This window comes from Drosophila novamexicana, unplaced genomic scaffold (genome assembly GCF_003285875.2).
Source record: "Drosophila novamexicana strain 15010-1031.04,08,12 unplaced genomic scaffold, DnovRS2.1 tig00004554-arrow-pilon, whole genome shotgun sequence".
NCBI lineage: Eukaryota > Metazoa > Arthropoda > Insecta > Diptera > Drosophilidae > Drosophila > Drosophila novamexicana.
In genome coordinates this window covers 4,389,388-4,411,327 of record NW_020825051.1, presented here as the reverse complement: position 1 = coordinate 4,411,327, position 21,940 = coordinate 4,389,388, and the positions used below count along the sequence as shown (strand labels likewise).

The 21,940-nt window shown below is 45.2% G+C and overlaps 3 protein-coding genes across 3 annotated transcripts; 2 read left to right on the top strand and 1 right to left on the bottom strand.

The window, feature by feature from the left end:
• Window positions 1–450: 450 nt before the first annotated feature.
• On the bottom strand, window positions 451–786 carry LOC115769495. The gene has a single exon (XM_030714314.1). It carries the CDS (start codon window positions 784–786, stop codon window positions 451–453), a length of 336 nt encoding a protein of 111 aa, XP_030570174.1.
• Window positions 787–15,997: 15,211 nt separating this feature from the next.
• Window positions 15,998–18,079, top strand: LOC115769494 (palmitoleoyl-protein carboxylesterase NOTUM). The gene is made up of 3 exons (XM_030714313.1): window positions 15,998–16,382; window positions 16,450–16,962; window positions 17,022–18,079. Exons 1-3 carry the CDS (start codon window positions 15,998–16,000, stop codon window positions 18,077–18,079), a joined length of 1,956 nt encoding a protein of 651 aa, XP_030570173.1.
• Window positions 18,080–19,646: 1,567 nt separating this feature from the next.
• Window positions 19,647–21,940, top strand: LOC115769879. Its single transcript, XM_030714883.1, has 5 exons — window positions 19,647–20,020; window positions 20,089–20,647; window positions 20,703–21,052; window positions 21,107–21,488; window positions 21,577–21,940. Exons 1-5 carry the CDS (start codon window positions 19,954–19,956, stop codon window positions 21,611–21,613), a joined length of 1,395 nt encoding a protein of 464 aa, XP_030570743.1. The 5' UTR covers window positions 19,647–19,953; the 3' UTR covers window positions 21,614–21,940.

The following is a 21,940-nucleotide window of genomic DNA, read 5'->3' as shown; positions in this document are numbered from 1 at the left end:
TGGGATACTTTTTAAATTCCTCTATATTAATCATTTTTGAATTTCCTTTATATTTTCTAATTTTCTTGCGATATTTATAAAGTTCCTCTACACGTAATTCATTTTCTAATTTTCCTGGGAAGTCCTCTATAGTTAATTAATTTTTTTATGATATTTAAGAAGTTCCTCTAAAAAACTCTTGGAGTTTCCTGGGAGGTTTTCAAAATTTTCTATTTATAATTAATTTTATATTTTCCTGGGATATTTATGAAGTTCCTCTATATTTAATTAATTTTCTAATGGTCGTGGGTTAATTAGTATCATTTTTATTGAAATATTTTTGATGATTCTTTATCTTTTATAATTTTCTTTGGTCTGTTCTTTGGTAATATTTAATTAACTTTATGCTTTTCTTGGCATATTTAAGAAATACCTTACGACTAGTTATTAACTAAGTAATTAAAGCCCTCCTCAGCCGCGTCGTTTCTGTGACTGCTGACGCTTGCGCTGCTGGCGTTTACGCTGCTGACGCTTGCGCTGCTGACGCCGGAGCTTCTGTTTCTTGAGCTGAAGCTTGATTTTTAAAAGGCGTAGCGTGTTACGCAAATATGTCGGCGATATGGTGGAGTTTGTGGTTCCGGCGCTTGTGCCTGTGCCTGTGCCTGTATCTGTGCCTGTGCCTGTTGCTGATGGCGATGTACCCGGATCAGAGTAAGAAGGACCCGAAGGAGAGGCTTGACTGCCGACCCGCTGTGCCAGTAACAGGCAGCTGAGCAGTACACAAAGGAGTGCAAAAGTCGAACGCATTGTGACAATCGAGTGCTAAAGCTAACTAAGCCCAAGTTAGCCAGACAACTTATATAATAACTAGAAAAAACAGCTGCTGTTTGTGGTATTTACTGTACTCAGGTGTTTTTCGTTTCGGCTTCTGTTTGCAGCGGAAGGAAGGTACTTCCGATCCAACATCAAGTTCACAAGTTGATACTATGTCAATATTTGTTAGCCGAACTATTTGTGATGGAGGTTTTGCTTCCGGTAAAGCAAAACCCAGACAATATTTTTGTATATTTATTAAAATAATGGGAATTATAATGCAATATATATGCTGTGAATTGAAACCAATTCATACATATATAAATAAGAAAGTATCACTTTCTAGTCCCTCATGCAGGGAATTATAAAGGCATATAATGTTATGTGTACTAAAACCAAATAAGGATTTCATCATTCCTTGACATTGCCTTCTAAGTTCTTAGTTGATTTTCTATTATTTATTTAATCTTTAAACCATTTTAATGTGATTTTGAAAGTAAATACTTTTGTATTTCTTTGCAAATGAACGTTAATCTTTGCTCTTTCAATCCAACATCATGAACAATTAGAAACTATTTTATCGAAGTGTATATTTTAAATCTAGTTCTCAGTAGATTAAGGTCAGGCGAACAACTATTCGGGTTTGGTTGGTATTTTTCGAATATAATAATATTTCTCTCCTTGAAAGTAGACATGAACATCATGTTAAATTCTCCGTCTAATACAATATTTAGATGTATTCGATAGAGTTATTGACATGACAAACAATACTTAGATGTATTAGAGCGTAAACTTGAAATGATATTCATATGTAACTACAGACATATGAAAGCTACACACAAAATTAGGTACTACCTATTATATATGTATGTGGCAACTTTCTCCGAAAGAGGACAAAGGAATAAGCGGCAAAACCTTAAAGATATAGATTAAAAGGTACATAGACAACTTTATTCCTCAAATAGTTAAGTAATCAAAATGTAACTAGTTACATTGATTTTCTCTTATTAATTTACCCTTTCCATTTCATACAAGTATCTTTAGGTAATTCCAATTAGAGATTAAAGATAAGAATTAAATTTCGATTTATGTTTTATTTATTATTTATTTTATTATGAAAACATTTGAATTATTTTACAATTACAAAGTTTCGTTTCGCATTTGGCTCAGACCCTGCGCCTGCGCTGCTGCTGCTGACGCCTGCGTCGCTGCTGTCTGCGCCTACGCTGCTTCCGCTGCTTCCGCTGCTTTTGCTTCTTCTGCTGCTTTTGCTGCTGGCGCCGGCGGCGCTTCAGCTTGCGACGCAGGGCGCGTAGCCGGGCGGCTGCATTGGATGTGCTTGCTGCTGCCGTTGTAGTTGTTGTTGTTGTTGCCGCAGTTGTTGTTGCTGAACTTGTCGTTGTTGCCGCCGCAGCTGTTGTAGGCGCGGCTGTTGCTGCTGCTCCAGCAACTGTTGTTGACCCCGTCTGAGCCTGGACCTGAGTCAGGCAACAAACTAGGCAGCAAATTACGAGAAATGCCAAAGCGAAACGCATATTGAAGCTTCTTGTAACTCAGCTAATGCCCGGGGCTTTATATAGTAAATCGTCTGGCTGTGTGGCTTGGCCATGTAATGTTTGTGATGTAAAAGCTGTTACCTTATGGACTCAGGTGTTTCAGGTGTTTTTTTTTCGAGCACCAAAAACGCGAAGCACGAAATAGTTGGTTGAATCAATATTGTCTGTGAATTCTGTGTACTTGTAATCTAAATAAGAGGTCTCTTATTTATTTGGGATTAATTCCCATTCAATAACCAGATAAGCATTCAAATTGTTTATCAAACCTTAAGGTTTTTCTCCAGTTTACCTTTCCGAGGAAAATTGCATATTAATTAATAGATTTATGCGGTAAGCTCCGCCCGCCGTCAATCAGGCGATGCAAATTCATCAGCATGCCAAAGCTGCCACAGAGTCGGCAGAGTTGGCAGCAGGCGATGTGGCAATGTGGCAATGTTGCAGCACTCAATCAACATGTTGCGATATCAGCACAATTTGTCATCCTATAAGGAAGAGCGCACGGAGTGCGCTTGCCGCGCCGTGGCTGCCACACAGAGCCCGAGACATTGTTAACCGAAGTCTCACATCTTGCATCGAGCATGTCGCAGCTCTTGGCAGCTCTGGCCCGCTGTGCCCGGTTCGTACGGTGGTCCTGTCTGATGTTTGCCGTATTCAAAGCATAAGAAAACTCAATCAAGGGGCTCGTAAATCTTGGCACAATTTGATGAGCGCTCTGTGGGAGACCCGTCTGCAGTGTCCTCCCCGCCATCCCTGTCCCTGTCTCCGTCCCTGTCTCTGTCTCAGTCTGCGGCTCGTGTAAGAGGTCTTACATTTCTCGGCTTATTGATTATCAATGCTGGTGCCGCGCCGGGGACCATTTCCGATTCGTCATCATGCGACGAGTGAAGTTTCAATCTGCTCCGAAATATATATAAAAAACTAAAATATAAAATAAAAGAACACTGATGTGCGCCGTGTGTGGCGCATTCTGAGTGTTTTGACAGCATGACACACATACGGCACACACGCACACACGCATGCAGTTGCCAGTTCCACCTAAATTTGATGCAGCACAAGCCCAGGCGACGACGACGATCACAGTCAACTTCAAAAGTGTGCGGCTGAGCGTTATTGATCGTCCATGTCCCGCTGTTGTGATCCGCTCCCAGCGTGAGACATTACAAAAGGCCCAGTGATGGTAACAATGCCGCTCGTTGTCGCCGCTGCAGTTGTCCATAATCTACACACGCACACACACACTTGGCCGGAGTCGGTCCTTTTGAAGGTCCTTTTGGCCAAAGTTCTCGAACTCGCACACACACCCGCAATGCTTGATGCGCTGCATATGCAAAACACAATGAAGTTCTTTGAAGCGCGGCGCGTCAGGTAAGCGACAATTATTTATCTTACAAATTTACCTGAAATTAAATACTTACGCTGCAGCTACAAGTCACAGTCGGCATTGCCACCCAGGTTGATACCCTGCAAATGGCAGAGGAGTGAGTAAAAAAGGGAGGTAATTGCTTATGACGGATAGCTTAACATGCAGACGCTCTAGACACGTATCTTTAACTCTCATAATAACCTCTCATAAGTACCCTATTACCCGGAACTGGAAGTGGGCCTTTAGCTGTCTGTCGAGCACATTTCCCTTAGTTGCACATACCCAGTTTGTGCATATTATGTTTACAGGGCAACAAAAGGGCGACAAATTCCCCCTTTTTAATCAGCGGCACGCACTTTGATCACCTGAGACACACATACACACACACACAAGGCCGCCGCTTGTTGCCGCAGTTTCAGTTTCAGTTGCAGTTGCAGTTGTTGTGGGAACTTACCTGGCCACAAGGTGTGACAAGTCAGCGGATTTGCGTGTTTTCCTGCGAAATATTTAAATGCAAGATTATCGGCCAACAGGCAAACGGCAGCAGGCAGCAGCGGCAACAGCGGCAACTGTTGGCAACAAAAGGCTCGCTGACTTAATCCTGCGGCCTGCCCTTTTGATCTGCTTCTGCAGGCTGGTCAGCCCGGGGCCTGGTTTGGAGCGTTAACTAATTAGCAGCTGGACTGGCATTCGGCTCATTTCCGCCACAAAACAATTTCGATTAAGGCAAACTTAAAGCAAAAAGCTACCGACAACTAATCCAATCATAATCGCGCAATCATAATTACAACAATCTACCAAATGAAACGCAGCCTCAGACCAAGACCGAGACCAAGACAAAGACCGATGATATTCGAAGCGGCTGGCGACTGGCCAACTGTGGCCAACCTAACGGGCACAAACGCAACCTACAGAGCCAGCCAGCCAACATTGACTTCTATTGCTGTCGGGGCAACTGCAAGCAGCAGCAACAGGCAGCAGCAACAGGCAGCAACAACAACCTACAACAACAGGTTGCTGCTGCCTGAAGTGCTTCGTGGCCAGACAAACGTTAAGATTGTAATAACCATGTTAAAAGCAATTTACGTTTAAAGTGCTACTGTGATACGCCGCCGATGCGTTTCTTGATTAAGAACCAGAGACGCAGGAGGAGAGCTGACACACACACATACACACTGGACAGTAAGTAGAAGGCTGCAGGAGCTGCCTTGTCTGCTCGTCTGCATTTATTTGGCGGCAAAAGTTGTTTTTTTTTTCTCTTCGAACTTTCCTTTCATATTCACAGTCCACTTAACACGCGCGTCGCACAATGCGCCTCAAAACACAAATGAGCAGCAGCAGCAGCAGCAGCAGCAGCAACTGTTGTTGTTGTTGTTGTTGTTGCCCCAACGGTGGCGGCAGCCTCAGAAATCTGTGCCTCTGTCGGCGCGCTTTGATGTTGGGAATGGCGTGTGCCCAATGCAGAGATTCCGCTTTGTTGTTTTGCCGACGCCAGCGACGTCGTCGTCGTCGTCGTCGTTCGTCGGGCATGCAACAGCAATTTGCCGCCAAGTGAGCCGCAGCGAGCGTGGAGCGTGGAGAGCATTCGCAAGAGAGACAAAGTGGCAGAGAGAGCGAGAGGGAGAGGGAGAATGAAATCCACTCAACTTCCAAATAATCCCAGTTCCCAGGCCAGATTCTGCTCAATTTTGCCGTTACTTATTTCACGTTATTTGACCAGGTAAAAAACTCATTTTGGCACGGAAAGAAAAACTTGCAAGTGCCGAAATCCCTGCTAGATTTTATTTGGCATCGATTCGCCAAACTTTCATAAGTTTGTCAAAATTGAATCGATTTTTATTTTGCCTATGATTTTTTCACCAGCTTGCTTCAAAATTTTCTATTTTTAGTTATAATACTTAACCCTTGCACATTTTCGAGGTATTCTTAGTAAGTTTCTTTTATAAGTATTGATCATACAAAATTTGTGAAAATTTTACAAATTTTTATGCTTGGTGACCCTTTTCCTATTTCTTTTCTCACTCTCTCTCTCTTTCTCTCTCACTCTCTCTTTGTTGTTCTCTAGATAAGTTCTGCATTTTATATTAAGAATTCTCTTAACGTATAGAGTCACAAATTGGATGAAAGAATTAGTATTTTAATACTCTTTCCTCTTTTTACTCCATCAAAATGTATTTTCGAAGCCCTTCCATTCTGAACTGTCAGACTATTTCATAACCAAACATATTTCCATGCTTCTGTACATATTGGGACCGGTTTTTCCCCGCAATTATTTCTCCATCTATTCATAAATCCAACCCCTTTTTTGACTTTAATCTTTCATAAATTGTGGACATCAAGAAATATTCCCAGATGGTTCATTCTCTTTGACTCTCCTTTAAATAAACGCTCCTATTCTCAGTTGCATGTGGCAACAGCTCAAAATGTAGTCGAGAGCAATGCAATTATGATGATAATCTGTTTAAATTAGAGCTGAAGAGCTGCATGGCTGCATGGCTGCATAGCTGACTGCTGTAGGTACGTCTGTGGTCGTTGTGTGTAGCACCTGTTGCTTTTCCCACACATTGTTGCAGTTTGCAAATCGGCAGCTGCAACAGCAACAGCAACAGCGGCAGCAACTGTTGCAAGCAGCAAAGGATCAAAGGCAGTTACCGTAACTCCCAATCTGAGTATGATCCGTTAATAAAGTTGTGCGTATTAACTGAAATTTTAATTGCTTATCGAGCGCGACCTGTGCACATCTGTTGAGAGGCTAGAGAAAGGGATCGAAGACGAAATAGAAACAGCCAGTGAGAGAGAGGGAGGGAGGAAGGGGAGGGGAGCGGAGCGGGATAAATCTGACTGTGCTCAGTTTGTGCCACGATTGATGTCAAGCGCTGCGACTGCGGCAACTGCGACTTTGAAGATTATGCCGAAAGTTATGATGATAGCAGCAGCAGCGGCAGCAGCAGCAGAAGTGGCAGCAACAGCAGCAGCGGCAGCGGCAACTACACGGCTCCAGGTGTTCTGGCCTAGCATGCGAAATTATATGGCTCAGTGGCAGCAGCGGCAGCAGCAGCAGCAGCTTTAACTACGCAGTGGCTGCTTCTTCAAGCACATCATGAGCAGCAGCATGTTGATGATCATCATCAGCTGCTGTCGCTGCCGCTGCTGCTGCTGCTGCCGCTGCCGCTGCTGATGCTGGCGTCGCTGGGCAGCGCGGCAAAAGATGAAAGGTGGCGGCAACACTTTGATGCGGCCAAGATCAAAGCTGCCGATTGTTTACATAATAGTGGCCTTTGAAACGGAACAATAGAATGCCAGGATCAAAGACACCGACCGGTTAGTGCGCTTAAGCGAAATGAATGTCCATGTCCCGCATCAGCGAGGGGCCAACGCAACGCAACGGCAACGATCATCTGTTTCTCCTGCTGTTGCTGTTGTTGTTGCTGTTGAGCAAAAGTAGCACTCGTCTTCATCATGATCATCCTCTCGAGCAGAAGACATCATTATGCTCCGCTTTCAAATTGTGTGCAAGTCGTGTGCGACTCTTGTAATTGTTGCAGCCGAGTTACAGCCCATGCCCCGCTCCACCCTCTTGCCTTCCTGTTGCTCTGCTCAGTGCCGGGCTCCCTGCTGATTGCGCGTTAAATGTTTATGGGCATTCATCGCGTGCTGTTCGGCGGCGTTTTAATTGCCCCCAATGCAGCAGCAGCCGCAACAGCAGCAGCAGCAGCAAGTGCCACACGGTGCGTATGAGCAATGCGAGCATCCAATAATCTCCAGAGATGTCGCCGCATAATAATTGCGTACGCGGACTCGTACTTAATGCAAAATTATTGCAGCGCCTTTCCAATTCTCACTTTCAAGTTGCCGACAAGTTGTTTTTTTTTTATTTCTGTTTTATTTTATTTTTCTCCTTAGGCCTACAAATTTCTCTATTAAACAAACGATCCACGCTGGCAAATAAAATTATTTCTGTCTGCGATAAAAAAATAAATTAAGAAGAAGAAAAAACATTTGCAAAATACAATTTTATGGCTACCAATTCCATGGGCAGTTAAAATCAAGTATGCGGCGTTGAAAGATCGTAAAAGATTGAAATATTTCGATTTCGATTTCGGCAACGGCAACGGCGCTATATCAAAGCCAAAGATATTTTTGTTTTTAATGATCGGTCATTAATTGAATTTCGTATAGAAATGGAAATGAAAATGCGTGGCAAAGGGCCGCGGAGTCCCTGTCGAAAAAAAAATGATTTCTCCCGCATTTCGGCAGCAATTTCGTATGGGAATTAAACGTATTTTTGTAGATTTACAATTAGATAAAGTCGCTCGACTGACTACTTTATTGAGATTTTATGTGTTTAAGCCGCCGTCCCACATATTCCACAATATGTCCCAGGGCCACGCTGAGCCGGGCTATTTCCAAGAAATGCCGCGCGATCATAAAACACAAAAATGCGGCGCATTAAAAAACATAAAAAGAAAATATATGCGATGAGCGAATTATTTGAGCTGGCGGCGATCTGCAGGCGACACGATCCCGAGCGCAGCATAAAACGTAACTGCATTCAAAATTGCAATTACACTAAATTAGCATTAAATATGCATTAAAGTGCGACAAAAAAAAGGCAATAAAACAAAAGACTTAGGCAACGAACTCGTCCAGCGAAAAAGATGGCAAATCGAAAACCAAAAACTGAAATCCGAAAAAAAATAACAGAAAAAAACCAAAACCGAAACGAAAACCAGAAGCCATTTCGGCTTTCGATTAAGCAGATCAAAGGCGCTGATAAAAGCGACCATAATCGTAAGTCGATTATTAACAAGTAGCCGACGTCAACGGCAGCGTCGCTGCCCACGCCAGCGCCGACGTCGACGGCGAGCGAGCGAGAGAGCGTTGCGCTGCGCTGCGCTGGGCGACGCGACGCGCATAATTCTTTCAAATTGCATTGCCTTGCAGTTTATTATTAGTTTTGTTATTATTTTGCGTATTCTAAACAAAAACGAAGACCACGCCGAGCACGCGGGCGGTCGGGTGAGCGAGAGAGCGAGAGAGTGCGCCAGCGTACGATAGCGCAAGAGAGCGCACACGTGAGTCGCAGTTGGCAGCGACGCAAACGTTGACTGCCGCCGCCGGCAACGACGACGACGCCGACGGCAACGGTGACGGCGACGGCGACTGCGACGCTAGCAAAGAGCGACAACCAGGCAAGGTAAAAATTTCATTCCGTTTCGAGCATTCGACGTGTGCGGACGTGTACCATCAAGTGTCTTCCCAGTCTCAACTCGCTCACGCAGTCGTGAAACGGGCGTTAAAAGTGTTTGAAAAAAATAATTCAAATAATCACAAATACATGTGTATCGAATGAAAGGCTCTTATCGAGTGCATAAATTGCAAAATATTGTTAAATATTTTATTTTTGTCAGAATGTGCAGCAATAAACATGCAGTGCTACAAAATGTGCATTGATCTTAAACAGTGCTGAACAACTTGTTAACTGAGCAAAGCATTTGCCGCAACTAATTAAAGGCCACAATCATAATCGTTTATCATTATCATCCTATATGAGCCATGGCAGTTGTTCGGCTACAAAATATGCCAGTCGCCGCAAATAAATGGATTAAATACAATAGCAGCAGCAGCAGCAGCAGCAACAGCAACAGCAACAACAACAACACACATAAGCAGGTGAGTTTAACCACTGAATTTATTGGCTAAGCCATACGGTAGCCTCCGCAACAACAACAACAACAACAACGAGAGCAGCAACTTATGAAAGAGGGCCGCAAATATCAAAAGTAGCCGCTCGAAAAAGACAGAAAAAAAAAACAGGCCAAAAACAACAAAAATCAGACACGAAAAAACAGTAGCACGTCAATTAAAATTAATAGCTTCCGACTTAAGCCGCCCCAATCGAGTTGACCGACAAAAACCACAACTGCAACAACAACAACAACAACAACAACAAGAACAGCAAGGGAAACCCTCTACAGCTTTATTTACGACATTAGCATAACGCAGAAAACGAAATCAATTTGAAAATCCTTTGCAAGGGCATTAAAAATGAGCTTAAAAAATTTGCCTGCGTGCGCAAAAAGCCAAAAATAAAAAAAATAAAATTTACCAAAAATAAAACAAAAGCCAAAAGGCCGACAGAACGCAGCTCACTGCCAGGCACCTTTTAAGTATAGCTAACCAAAAACCCTCATCAGCAACAACAACAACAACAACAACGGCAACAACAACAACAACAACAACAACAACAAAGTGCAGGCCGCTTTCGTGCACTCCAGTTCGCTTGAAGCCACAACAACCACATCCCCAGCTCGCGAAGAGCCGCAGCTTTCAGCTCGCGGTCCCCCATATACATATATAGCCTCCATATAGCGTATAGAGTAGTTGGCTACTGTTTTCAGAGTTAAGATCAATGAGTGCGACGACTGCCTTTGGGTAGACGCTCGCTCGCTCGTACGTTGTTCGTACGTTATTCGTAGGCCTGGCCCGAACTGGTTGGAGATCTGCTTTGCAACATGCCGCAAAGCGGCATTGGCCATCGGGCCATCGGGCCATCGGGGCGGCAAAGTACAAAGCCGAAAACGGCACGGGTTTAGCGCGCTCAGAGTAAAAAGCGATCAGCGTTGCCGCTCGGCAGACGTGCGCACATCCCACAGATACAAAGATACAAGCACACACACACACACGCACGCACACACACACACACGGCTGTAGCCGGGGCCGGTCTAATAACGCTGCCTGGCACTTGGCTACATGTTTTAGGCCGCGGCTTTGGCTTTTGTTGTTGTTGTTGTTGTTGCCGCTGTCGCTGCTTGCGGCTTCATTTGAGGCTGCTTCCGAATTACCTGCGTGGCAGTGCAGTTGCCACAGCAGCGACAGCGGCAGCGGCAGAGGCAGCAGCAGCCGTTGCGTTATTTCCATGCCATAAAAAGTATTAAATTGCTGCAAACAGGTGTATTTTATGAATGCCTCCGCATCAGGCACTTGGCCACAGGCTTCATGTAGACAGCCAGCTGTAGGCAGAGCAGGGCAGGGCAGGGCAGGGAGGTCAGTTGTTGATCACGGTGCGGCGCGCAGTTGCAATTATGTTGCCTAGCCGCCGTATGCTAAAGGTGCAAATTCTAAGCCCAAAAAGACGTTGAGGTCAGTTCAGATGCGAGCCGAATTTGGGATTTTCCGCTAGAGAAAAGGGTATTTTCTATTTAGCTAGAAAGGTGTTATAAATCTATATGATGCAGTAGATGAGTTGTCTGACCCAGACGGAAAGGATAGTATAGAGTGTTATTTAAAATATCATATGGTTATAAAATTGACGAGTGTCTAGTTTATCTCAGCAAAAGCTTAATTTAATAACTAAAGCTTGTTAACAGTTTTTTAATTGCCTATTAAAGATACCTACAGTATACCTAAGCTTTGACTTGGTATAAAAACCACCTGCAGATAGTTTACCCATCTTCTCTAGCTTTTGCTTATAGTTTACAAGCATTTCTAAATAGTTTTCCCCTCTCCTCTAGCCTTTGCTTTAGTTTGTAAGCGTTTCCATCCCCTCGAACCTTTGCTCACAATTTCCAAACGTGTGTCAATTAAACTGGCAGCAAAAGGTATTTATGAACAGGTTGAACTGCTTTTGATAACCATTTGACGATCTACTTAGAAGAAATGCCAACCCCTTAGCTGATAATACACTGAGCCTGCGCAGCTTCCCTTCAAATTCAACGGCTGCTTCGACTGGTTTTTGCATTTTGCGCGCGTTTTTCTTGTTGTCTTCTGCTTTTTTTTTTTTTGCTGGCAGCGACGTCGCCGTCGACGCACGCAACTCAAACAAACTGGCAACAACAATATGACAAACAATAAACAACAACCAAAAACAACGGCAACGGAAGTTTATTTATGCCTGGCCCGCTATTTATTTAAGCGTATGCGATAAGCCGCGTGTGACAGAGATAAAAGAGCGTGTGTGCGTGAGCGGGAGACAGAGAGAGAGAGAGCGAGAGAGAGCGAGAGAATTGTTTAGTTGTTGCTGCTGTAGCAGCAAGTGCTCTTGCTAATGAGTTGATGCAGCGCGCGAGAGGTAGAAGGGGCTGCATAAGGAGCAAAAGCAGCCGCAAAGGCAAATCATAAATAAAAATAAAAAAAAATAAATGCCGCACCGCAACACTTCACTTCCCTCCCCTTCGCCCGTCGGCGGCGCAGTTACAGGCCGAGTGCGCGCGCCGCTCGGCTCCTTTGATTTGACAAGGTCGTTATTGATTATGTTGCATTTTTTACTGCTCGCACGTGCGTGTGTGAGTGTGTGTGCTGGTATGTGTGTGTAATTTGTAAATGGCGAGGGAAAACTAGTGCAGCAAAGCAAAAGCCAAACATTTTGAATACGCTAAGCAAATTATAAGTCATGCTGCAAACGATTAGGACTATCTTCATCATGATATATATATATATTATATATTTATACTCTCCCCTTTACTGACCAATCTTGTATCGAATATCTGTCTATCTATCTATCTAAACCATATTTTTATATATAAATCAACATATGTATATATTTATGAAAAAGCTAAAGATTATAAATAATCATATGCCAGAAAAAGTTGGCAAATTTTCAAATTGTAAATAGTTTAATTCACTTAGCATATGACATTTAATAGTAGTATAACCTGTAAAGGCCTAATTGCATTGAAATTAACACACACACACACACACTTACACACACTCGCACACTCACACACAGTAGCAGCCGCTGTAGTCACAAGCAAATCAAATTTATTCAAGTCAGCACGGGGCGTATGCTTAATGTTGAATAAAAAATGAATAAATAAGAAAAACTAAACGCTTAGCGCCAGCGCGAATGACTATTAGCAGCGACTGAGCCAGAGACGCGTAGGCAGAGAGAGAGAGAGCGAGAGAGGGGAAGAGAGAGGGAGACAGCGCCACTTGACTATTTGCAGCAATTAATAAAAACTGACAATTTAATCGCCGCGACAAGTAGTTGGCTGCCAGCCAGCCCCCAGACAGAGCTGCCGCCTAAACTCAAACTGCCCGACTAGAGGCAGATAGAGGGGCTGGGGCGGGGCTAGGCGCCTTTGTCGGCGTTGCTGGCCGCAAGAAATCGGAATACGGGCAACTGGAAAGAAAGACAACAACAACAACAAAAAGCAGAAAAGAGTCGCTACAAGCCAAAAGCAAAATATTAATAAGCAGTGCCCGCAATTAATAGCGCAACTTAAGACGCTATATAGGGTAATTAAGCGGCGCTTGTGAACATTTTTTCCTTTGCCGGAGCCGACGACGACGACGACGACGACGACGGCGACAGAGCAGCTGCCGCTGCTCTTGTTGTTGTTGCTGTTGTTGTCGCGCTGTCGGCGCTGCCGTTTTTTCTCTTAACAGGTAAACAACAAGTGCAACGTACGCTCGAAACTAAGTATCTCTATCTCAGTGCCTACATTTGTATCTGTGTGTTGCTTACGAGTGTGTGTGCGTGCGTGTGTTTGTCAATGTGGGCACGCGCTTTGTTTACTCAAGCGTAAATCCGCGCACACACGTAATTTTGTTACTTCTTTTTTTTTTTAATTTTATTTTGTGGGTCGTGGTTAACATTAGAAGATCGTAGGCGCAGCCCCCAAGCCAAATCGTCAAGCATTGCTATAAACGAGGGTCGCTTGTAAAGTAAGCCAAATAGCTGGCAAGTCAAAAACAAACAACTCCAACATAAAATTCCACTCTATAAAGCATATCTGTCTTGTTAAAGCCAAAATAGCTCGCTGATTCTTGGTAAAAGACACAAAAAAATTTATAAAATTATTTATTTTTTTTTTTCAAATTGTGTTCATATTAACCTAAATTGATGCACAATATTCAACTTGAGCTTGTGCTCTTGCCTAAAGACTATTAGTTAGAAAAATTATAAATTAATTTCCCAATAAATACAAAAAAGGAAAGGTCATCAAAGCCAGCATGAAAATAATTCCAAATATATTCATCGCATTTATGGGTCTATTATAAACTTCCAGAAATTAGTTTAACTGTTTAAATCAGTTATTGATTTCTATTCGATTATTCAACCTTCTCAAACAACTGCTAACTTATTGAACAGCTCTCGCAGAGTTCGCTGCTAGCGTTAGAATTCTTGTCAATTTGTTAAGCGGCAAACATCAGAGAGTTTTTTTTTTGTTTTTCGTCTTTTTTCGGTTTCTTGAGTTTTGTTGGCAGCGGGGGAAGGCCCCATAACAGACGCGCTTTGACAGGCAGCAATCAAAACGGCAGCGATAGCAAAACTGAAAACGGAAAACTGATTGAAGAAAAGTCGCTCAATTTGTGTGTAACGGTAACAGCAGGAGCACAGGAGCAGAGAGATCAGCTTTCGCGTCTACTTTAAAGCTCAAAATTATCGACTTAAAGCTTTGGCTTCTAGCTTAAAGCTCAATTCGTTACCGTTACTCGCACTGCCGCTGGTCAAGTTCGAACTTCTTGAACAACTGGCCAAGTCTGATGTGTGTGTGCCCATAATTGTTCTGGCCGTTTGTAGGCCTCCGCTCAAATTGTCCGTGTCATTTGCATTTTGTCTGCAAATTGTCGTTGCTAGAGGCAGCGACTGCGGCGCGCAGCGGCACAACTTCAAAGCCAAAATAAACATTGATTGAAGATTTCTTTACGATTTCTGAATGGTTATTTATGCAGAGACAGCGGCGCAGACAGGCGGACACAATTGACAGACTGACACACTGAGACACTAAAATCGTTGCCTTTGACTTGTTGTTGTTGTTCTGTTGTTGGCGGCACGCGTTTTGTTGTTGGCATTTAGTTGTTTTTGTATCATTTACAAATTGCTGGAAAATAGCGTAAAATCAAAACAACAATAACAGCAGCCACAAATCGCCGCTGCTCATTTGATTGATGTGCACAACCGACCTTAAGTTCAAAGCCAAGAACAGCAACAACAACAACAGCAAAAAGCCGAAACTGAAACAGAAACAGACGTCGAAGTCGCCGTCGACGTCGACGTCGACGCCAACGACGCTGATTACCACGCGTCAGCGGCCATGACAATGTGAAATCCGTGTGTCTGTGTGTGTGAGCCAGAGCCCACGAGGCGTATGAACAATATAAATTATTTGTGTATGTAATAACAGAAAAGTTCTCTATGTTTGACTAAATACTAGACGTAACTGTCTCTCTCCGATCCCCACCCTCCCGCTCTCATTCTCCCTCTCGCGCGCACTCTCTGCTCTGCTCTGCCATGTAGCTAATGCGAAGAGCAAACAACAACAAACAGTGCACAACGTAAAACAATAACAACAAAAACGTAACGAAATGCGCGGCAAAAATATCTTTGATCTTATCGCAAAGCTTCTTGCTCGCATTTTGATCAAAGCAATTTTTCCGCCAAAATACAAAGGCAACAACAACAACAGAAAACCATAAGAGCAACAGGCGGCCGCAGCATGGCAAAACTGAGAGAGCCACAGCAAGGTAGACAAGGACAGAGAGAGGGAGAGCGAGAGCGAGAGAGTGCGCGCACGCGGTTATTACGACGACAATAACAAAAAGTTGTGAATGAGTTGTGAGTTGACACACGCAAACAGCGAGAGAGAGAGAGAGAGAGAGAGAGAGAGAGAGAGAGAGAGAGAGTGGGAGCGGTGGGCGGTGGGTAGTGAGTGGCGCGGTGTGCAAGTGCAGCTTTAAAGCACGCTCTCAGCACAGCACGTTACGTGCTGGCGTAAAAGCTATTGCCAGTGTTTGTTTATAAGACAATTGAGCATTAACGAAAGCTTTAGCTGAGCGAGCTTAAGTTGGAGGATAAACCTAAATGTGGCAGTGTGAGAGCAATTGATACTCTATGTGGCAAGCATTTAATGAATGTGTTTGGAGGCGTATCAATAACGGATTGAGTAATAAATAGAAAGCTAGGCACAGCGAGCTTAAGTCAGAGGAGCGCTTGAGAGCAATTGCTACTCCATGTGAAGTGCGTTTTATGTGGGTGTGCAAGTTAAGAATCATCGAAAGCTTTATTGAAGCTAGGCTGAGCAAGCTCAAGTTCTAGCATAAACCTCTTTGTGATTGCGTGAGCGTAACCTCTACTCTGTGTGGCTGGCAAATAATGTGTTTGAAGATTTGTAAGTTCAATTTTGGATTTGATCTCTTGCAGACAACGACGACGTCGACGACAACGCAATTGCGTTGCCAGCTGACGCTGTTGTTGCCGCTGATTGCGCTCAGCGTCTTGCCGCACGCCAGCTGCAACAGCATTAACAGCAGCATTAACAGCAGCAGCAACAACAACGACAACATGCAGACATTTGGCGTGGCCAAAGCGCCACTGGAACTGGAGCAGGAGCAGGCGGATGGGCATGGCAATTCGCTGAACATGATACAGCGCAACTATATGGTCATGCATCCGGCGGGTGCAGCGGCCGCAGGCAGCGCTGCTGGCGAGCACAGCGACCACAGCGATCACAGCCGCTCGCTGAAGCGCGCCTCGCTGACCAACACGAGCATCACCTGCAACGATGGCACCCACGCGGGCTTCTACCTGCGCAAGCAGCCCAACTCGAAGAAATGGATTGTGTTCCTCGAGGGCGGCTGGCACTGCTTTGACAATCGGTCGTGCCGGGCGCGTTGGCTGCGACTGCGCCACCTGATGACCTCCTCGCAGTGGCCAGAGACACGAGATGGTGAGTTTCCGCAACGAATCCCTGTTGCTTACAGCCCAAGCTAATGCCTCTGCCCACTCGCCTACAGTTGGTGGCATACTGTCGCCGCACGCCGAGGAGAATCCCTACTGGCACAATGCCAATCATGTGCTGGTGCCCTACTGCAGCAGCGACTCCTGGTCGGGCACACGCACCGAGCCGGACACACGCGATCGCGAGAACAACTGGCGCTTCATGGGCGCCCTGATACTGCGTCAGGTGATTGCCGATCTGATACCGCTGGGTCTGGGTCGCGTAGCCGGCGGCGAGCTGCTGCTGGTGGGCTCCTCCGCCGGAGGCCTGGGTGTCATGCTCAACTTGGATCGTGTGCGCGACTTCCTGGTCAACGAACGCAAGCTGCAGGTGACGGTGCGTGGCGTCAGCGACTCGGGTTGGTTTCTGGACCGCGAGCCTTACACCCCATCCGCAGTGGCATCCAGCGAGGCGGTGCGTCAAGGCTGGAAGCTGTGGCAGGGCCTGCTGCCCGAGGACTGCGTCAAGGCGCATCCCACCGAGCCCTGGCGCTGCTACTTCGGCTATCGACTGTATCCCACGCTAAAAAGTGAGTTGTGAAAGTGAATTTTCCCTTTGTGCCGGTGCTAACTAACCGATCCCCTCCAGCTCCACTGTTTGTGTTCCAGTGGCTCTTCGATGAGGCCCAAATGCGCGCCGACAATGTGGGCGCGCCCGTTACGCCCCAGCAATGGAATTATATACACGAAATGGGCGGCGCGCTGCGCTCCTCGCTGGACAATGTGAGCGCCGTGTTTGCGCCCAGCTGCATTGGGCATGCGGTGCTCTCCAAGCGCGACTGGGTGAACATCAAGATCGACGACATCTCGCTGCCTGCGGCGCTGCGCTGCTGGGAGCACTCGACGCGGCCGCGACGCAAGCGCCACGACAAGCTGAAGCGCTCCACGGAGGCGACGACGATGGCGCTGCAGGAGCAGCAGCTGCTGCCACACCCTAATGCCAACAGCCAAAGACATCAGCGACATCGCCAGCGGGCACAGAAGCTGAACAATGTGGCGCAGCCGCAGCGCAAGCGCAATCATCTCAGCAAGGAGCAGCGCGAGGAGCGCAAGCGTCGCCGTCAGGAGCGACAGCGGCGCAAGCAGCGACGCCGCCAACAGCAGCAGCAGCTGCAGCGCAAGCGCGAAAGCCAGGCGGACGCCAACAGCAGCAAGAGCAACAACAACAACAACAACAACGAGCAGCGAAAGCAGCGACGCCGCCAACAACTAAGCGCAGAGCAGCAGCTGCAGCGCAAGCAGCAACGCCAGCAGCGACGCAAGCTGCAGCAGCAGCAGCAGCAGCAACCGGAGCTGCAGCAGGAGCAACAGCCGAGCGAGCCGCAAAAGCGTCGCGCCTCGAACAGCGCCTCCAAGCCGAAGCCGAAGCCGAAGCCGAATCCGAATCCGCTGCGGCAGCGTGTGCCGCGCGTGCCGGAAAAGTGCGGCCTGCGTCTGCTGGAGCGTTGCAGCTGGCCGCAGTGCAACCACTCGTGCCCGACGCTGACCAATCCGCTGACCGGCGAGGAGATGCGCTTTCTCGAGCTGCTCACCTCCTTCGGCCTGGACATCGAGGCCGTCGCCGCCGCACTCGGCGTCGATATGCACACGCTGAACAACATGGAGCGCACCGAGCTGGTCAACCTGCTGACGCAGCAGGTGAGCTGAAACGGTAGAGCTGAAATACTGTAAATAGTTGGCCTGTATATAGATATAGCCATAGACTGTATAGCCGACCCTCACATTGTACATACATGCATATAAACACACACACACATATATATATATACAAATTTATATATATATTATCGGAGCTATTCCAATTCCTAAATCAAGCAAAAGACATGCGCATAGTACCCAGTTATTAAGCAGAATTTATTTATATATATAAACACACGCACACACACGCACACACACGCACACACAACACACTCATACGCATACACACATACTCGTATTCGTATTCGTATTCGTATTCGTATTTATTCATTCGCATTCATTTCTGCGCAACGAGAAACTAACACAAATGCAACCACAAGACTGTTTTTTATGTTTTCTATATACATATATAGTTTATATATATAAATATATTTTTTTTGTAATTAATTAAATACTTAAAATACATAATTTATTTATAATTAGCTCGTTAAGCTTAAGACAGGAGCTGTTTTGCAGAGCGTCTAGACTTTTTCAATTGCCCGAATGCCAAGTTTGATGTTTGTCTGTTTTTTTTTTTATGCAAATATATAAATTATTATTAACAAATTACAAATTACAAATTACAAATTACAAATTACCTACCTCAAGCAAAACGATGAGAAATTATTAGACAGCTGCCTTGAATAGCGTATTGCATTTTGTACCTGTGCAAATATAAATCAAATATCAAATACTTAACATTATTTATTTATGTAAATTAGCAACAATTTTTGTTGTTGTTGTAGTTATGCTAAATGCACGCATTCCGTTCAAAATAATAATTGTACTTAAAAAAAATGCAACAAATTCAATTCAATTGCAATTTACGCAATTTACTGGCAAACCGAACAACTCGAATATTATTATTATTATTATTATTATTATTTAAGCTTTAGTTGAATAAATGTAATCAAATATTATTAATTAGCCTGTACAGAACCGGTTAAAGTTTAGTCTAAGGATTGTTGTGCTTAAAATATGCCTAAGTTCGATTTTAAAAACAAACAAAAACAAAAAAAAAAACAGAGGAAAAGAAGAAGAAAAGTCAAGAGCGAAAATTACATTGTTACAATTTCCAGCAAGAGAAGGAAAACCAAGAAAAATCAAGAAAAACCAATTGGAAAAAATCAAAACCAACAACAAATAAATACGAAAATATTTTTATTTAATTTTTTCTTAGCAATTAAATTGTGTTTCGAATTGAACATGAACCAAAACTAGTTCATAAGCCGAACGTAAAAACATATTTTAAAAATTTTGGTTTTTAATATTTTGAATTCCGTTCCGAATTCAGCCGAATCTTAACACAAACTCGATCATGAACGGCACAAAGTCAATTTTAAATAGTTCGCATTCGAAATACGAAAGTATTTTTGAGCATGAACTGAATCCTGAACGTAAACTAGTTCATGAACCAAACATAAATTCGATTTTAAAATGTTCTTGATTTTTATATTTTGAAATTAGTTCGCATTCGAAATTACTTTAGAAAATAAACCGAAACTTAACGCGAACTAGTTCATGAACCGAACGTAAATTCAAGTTTAGTTTAATTATTAGAGAACATTTGCCCATCTTGACATTCGAAAAGCTCTCGCCGAGCAGCTCTTGATTCATTGGACTTAATTGAATGCGGCAAGTGCCACAGCCACGGGCTAAGCTCACGAAAGTCGAGATTCCGAGAATTCGCTCCGCCTGGGGCATGGGGGGCGCAATTCGTGTGGTGCGGCGGTGCAAATTGAGCCACAAAGGCAGCAACAAATTTGTGGCTCGTTTCAATTGAGCGCCAGAAGTCGAGCAATCAGCACGCCAACGTCGAGAGTAGAAAATTAAGTGTCAGCTTGATGGGAGGAATGTGGAAAATTGGTTTATTTTTGCTGCAATGCCACCTGCTGGTGGCACCGCTCGCAGGTGAGTGGGCCAGTGCCCGGCCTGGGGCATCCAGGTATGCTGATCGGTATGCTAATCCAGCTGCACAGCCAGCTGTCCCATATTCTTGACCATTTCGCTGGCGGGCAAAACGCTGACCGAGGCCTGCCTGGAGGTCAACTGGGGACCCGACTGCTTTGCGCCGCCCGAATGGGTGGGCATCTATCGGCAGGATCCGTCCGTGTCGAACTTTCAGCCGGAGCTGCGCATCGACGGCATACGCAATCGGACGGGCAAGCGCCTGACGCCCATTAAGCTGGGCAAGCTGCACTTTCCGGGCGGCTGGGATCGGCCCGTCGACGAGCAGAAGACGGCGACCAGGTATCCAAAGGGCAAGTGCCTGCCGTACTATGTGGCCAGCTACAATGGCACCGAGCTGCTGACCATCGACTGCCTCAAGATTCAGCCCAATTGGCTGGCCCATCTGAAGGATGCGGCCAGCATGCCGCTCAAGCGTCTCTTTCTGCCGGGCACACACGCCTCCGGCGCCTACATAACCAACTACAGCAAGACCAAGTCGCTGCTGGTCAAGGATTATCTTGTGGCACAGCATTTCGATGTCTGGTCGCAGCTGGTCTTTGGCATACGCTACTTGGATCTGAGCGTGGGGTAAGCTTTGAGATGTGCTCCCAGTATGTGAAACTCAATGGAACTGCAATTGCAGCTATCGCAACGTGGACAGCAGCAGAGAAGCGGACAACTTCTGGGTGGTTAATGAGAACATGTTCATAAATCCCTTAATCGATGTCATTCGCGACGTGCGCCGCTTTGTCCAGCTCTCGAACGAGGTGGTCGTGCTGGACTTTAGCTCGTTTCCCATTGGCTTCTACAAGCATCCGGAGATCTACAGCAGCCTCTACCATCTCATACGCCAGGAGCTGGGCGAAGTGGTCTACGAGCGGAATGTCAGCATCAATGAGCACTGTGCGGATCGCAGCTTTGATGATATGCGAAACGGGGGGCGGCAGGTGTTGCTGCTGTTTCCCACACAGGAGCTGCCGCATCCGGAGAATGGTAAGGAGAGACTTTTAATATATCTTACAGATAGTTATCCTAGTTTCTTTGCAGAATCGGTGCTGCTGTGCACACCCTGGCAGCGCTTCAGCACCAGCTACATGAACATCTCCCAGACACTGGACTACATGCGTCTGTTGTTCAGCCGGAAGCCGGAGTCGCCCGTGCAAGACGACGGCTGGATCTTTCATGCTGTGAAGAGCATCGAGCAGGCGCTCAATGCGCACAAGCTGCAAACGGCCAAGGAGCGCGCCGCACTCATCAATCCAAAGGTAAATCAATGGCTAAACGGCCCGTGGGGCCTCAATGCCAATGTCGTGGCCATGGACTACTTCAGCAATACCAACCTGGTCGATGTGGCCATCCAAGTGAATACACACAAGGCCTTCTTGGCGGCCAACGACAGATTTGTCAATATGCAAATACTCACTCCACGGTAGAGCGATATACATATATATATATATATATATATATATATAGAAATCCCTTTAATATTAACAGACCATTTTTTAAAACATTCGTAGCGGCGGCAACAAATATAGCTCACAAATTTACATATAGCTGGCAACGCGTTGCGCTTAGCCAGTGCACACACCAAGCAGTTGGACGAGCAGTGTACCCGCAAGCAGTTTAATAGTATTCGAATAAAGCAGTTCACGCATTGTGGAAAAAAGTGCACACAAATATAAGTGGATGATTTTGATAGTTTTCCAACATTAGTAAAAAACGTGATAAATACAAATACCAGGAACCATGCATACCCTAAGCCCAATGGAAATTGGTAAATAAGGTATATTGTTTTGTGAAGTAAGCATCTGCGACCCCATTAAGTATATATATATGTCCTTGATTAGTTTGCCCGTCCGTCTATCTCTCCGTCTGTTTGTC

Bases quoted from the DNA above. Each gene is read 5' to 3' on its own strand.
- LOC115769495 (XM_030714314.1), bottom strand. From the start codon at position 786: ATGCGTTCGACTTTTGCACTCCTTTGTGTACTGCTCAGCTGCCTGTTA.
- LOC115769494 (XM_030714313.1), top strand. From the start codon at position 15,998: ATGCAGACATTTGGCGTGGCCAAAGCGCCACTGGAACTGGAGCAGGAG. The intron at 16,383-16,449 runs GTGAGTTTCCGC...ACTCGCCTACAG, and splicing joins GTGGCCAGAGACACGAGATG to TTGGTGGCATACTGTCGCCG. The intron at 16,963-17,021 runs GTGAGTTGTGAA...GATCCCCTCCAG, and splicing joins ACTGTATCCCACGCTAAAAA to CTCCACTGTTTGTGTTCCAG.
- LOC115769879 (XM_030714883.1), top strand. From the start codon at position 19,954: ATGGGAGGAATGTGGAAAATTGGTTTATTTTTGCTGCAATGCCACCTG. The intron at 20,021-20,088 runs GTGAGTGGGCCA...CCAGCTGCACAG, and splicing joins GCTGGTGGCACCGCTCGCAG to CCAGCTGTCCCATATTCTTG. The intron at 20,648-20,702 runs GTAAGCTTTGAG...CTGCAATTGCAG, and splicing joins TACTTGGATCTGAGCGTGGG to CTATCGCAACGTGGACAGCA.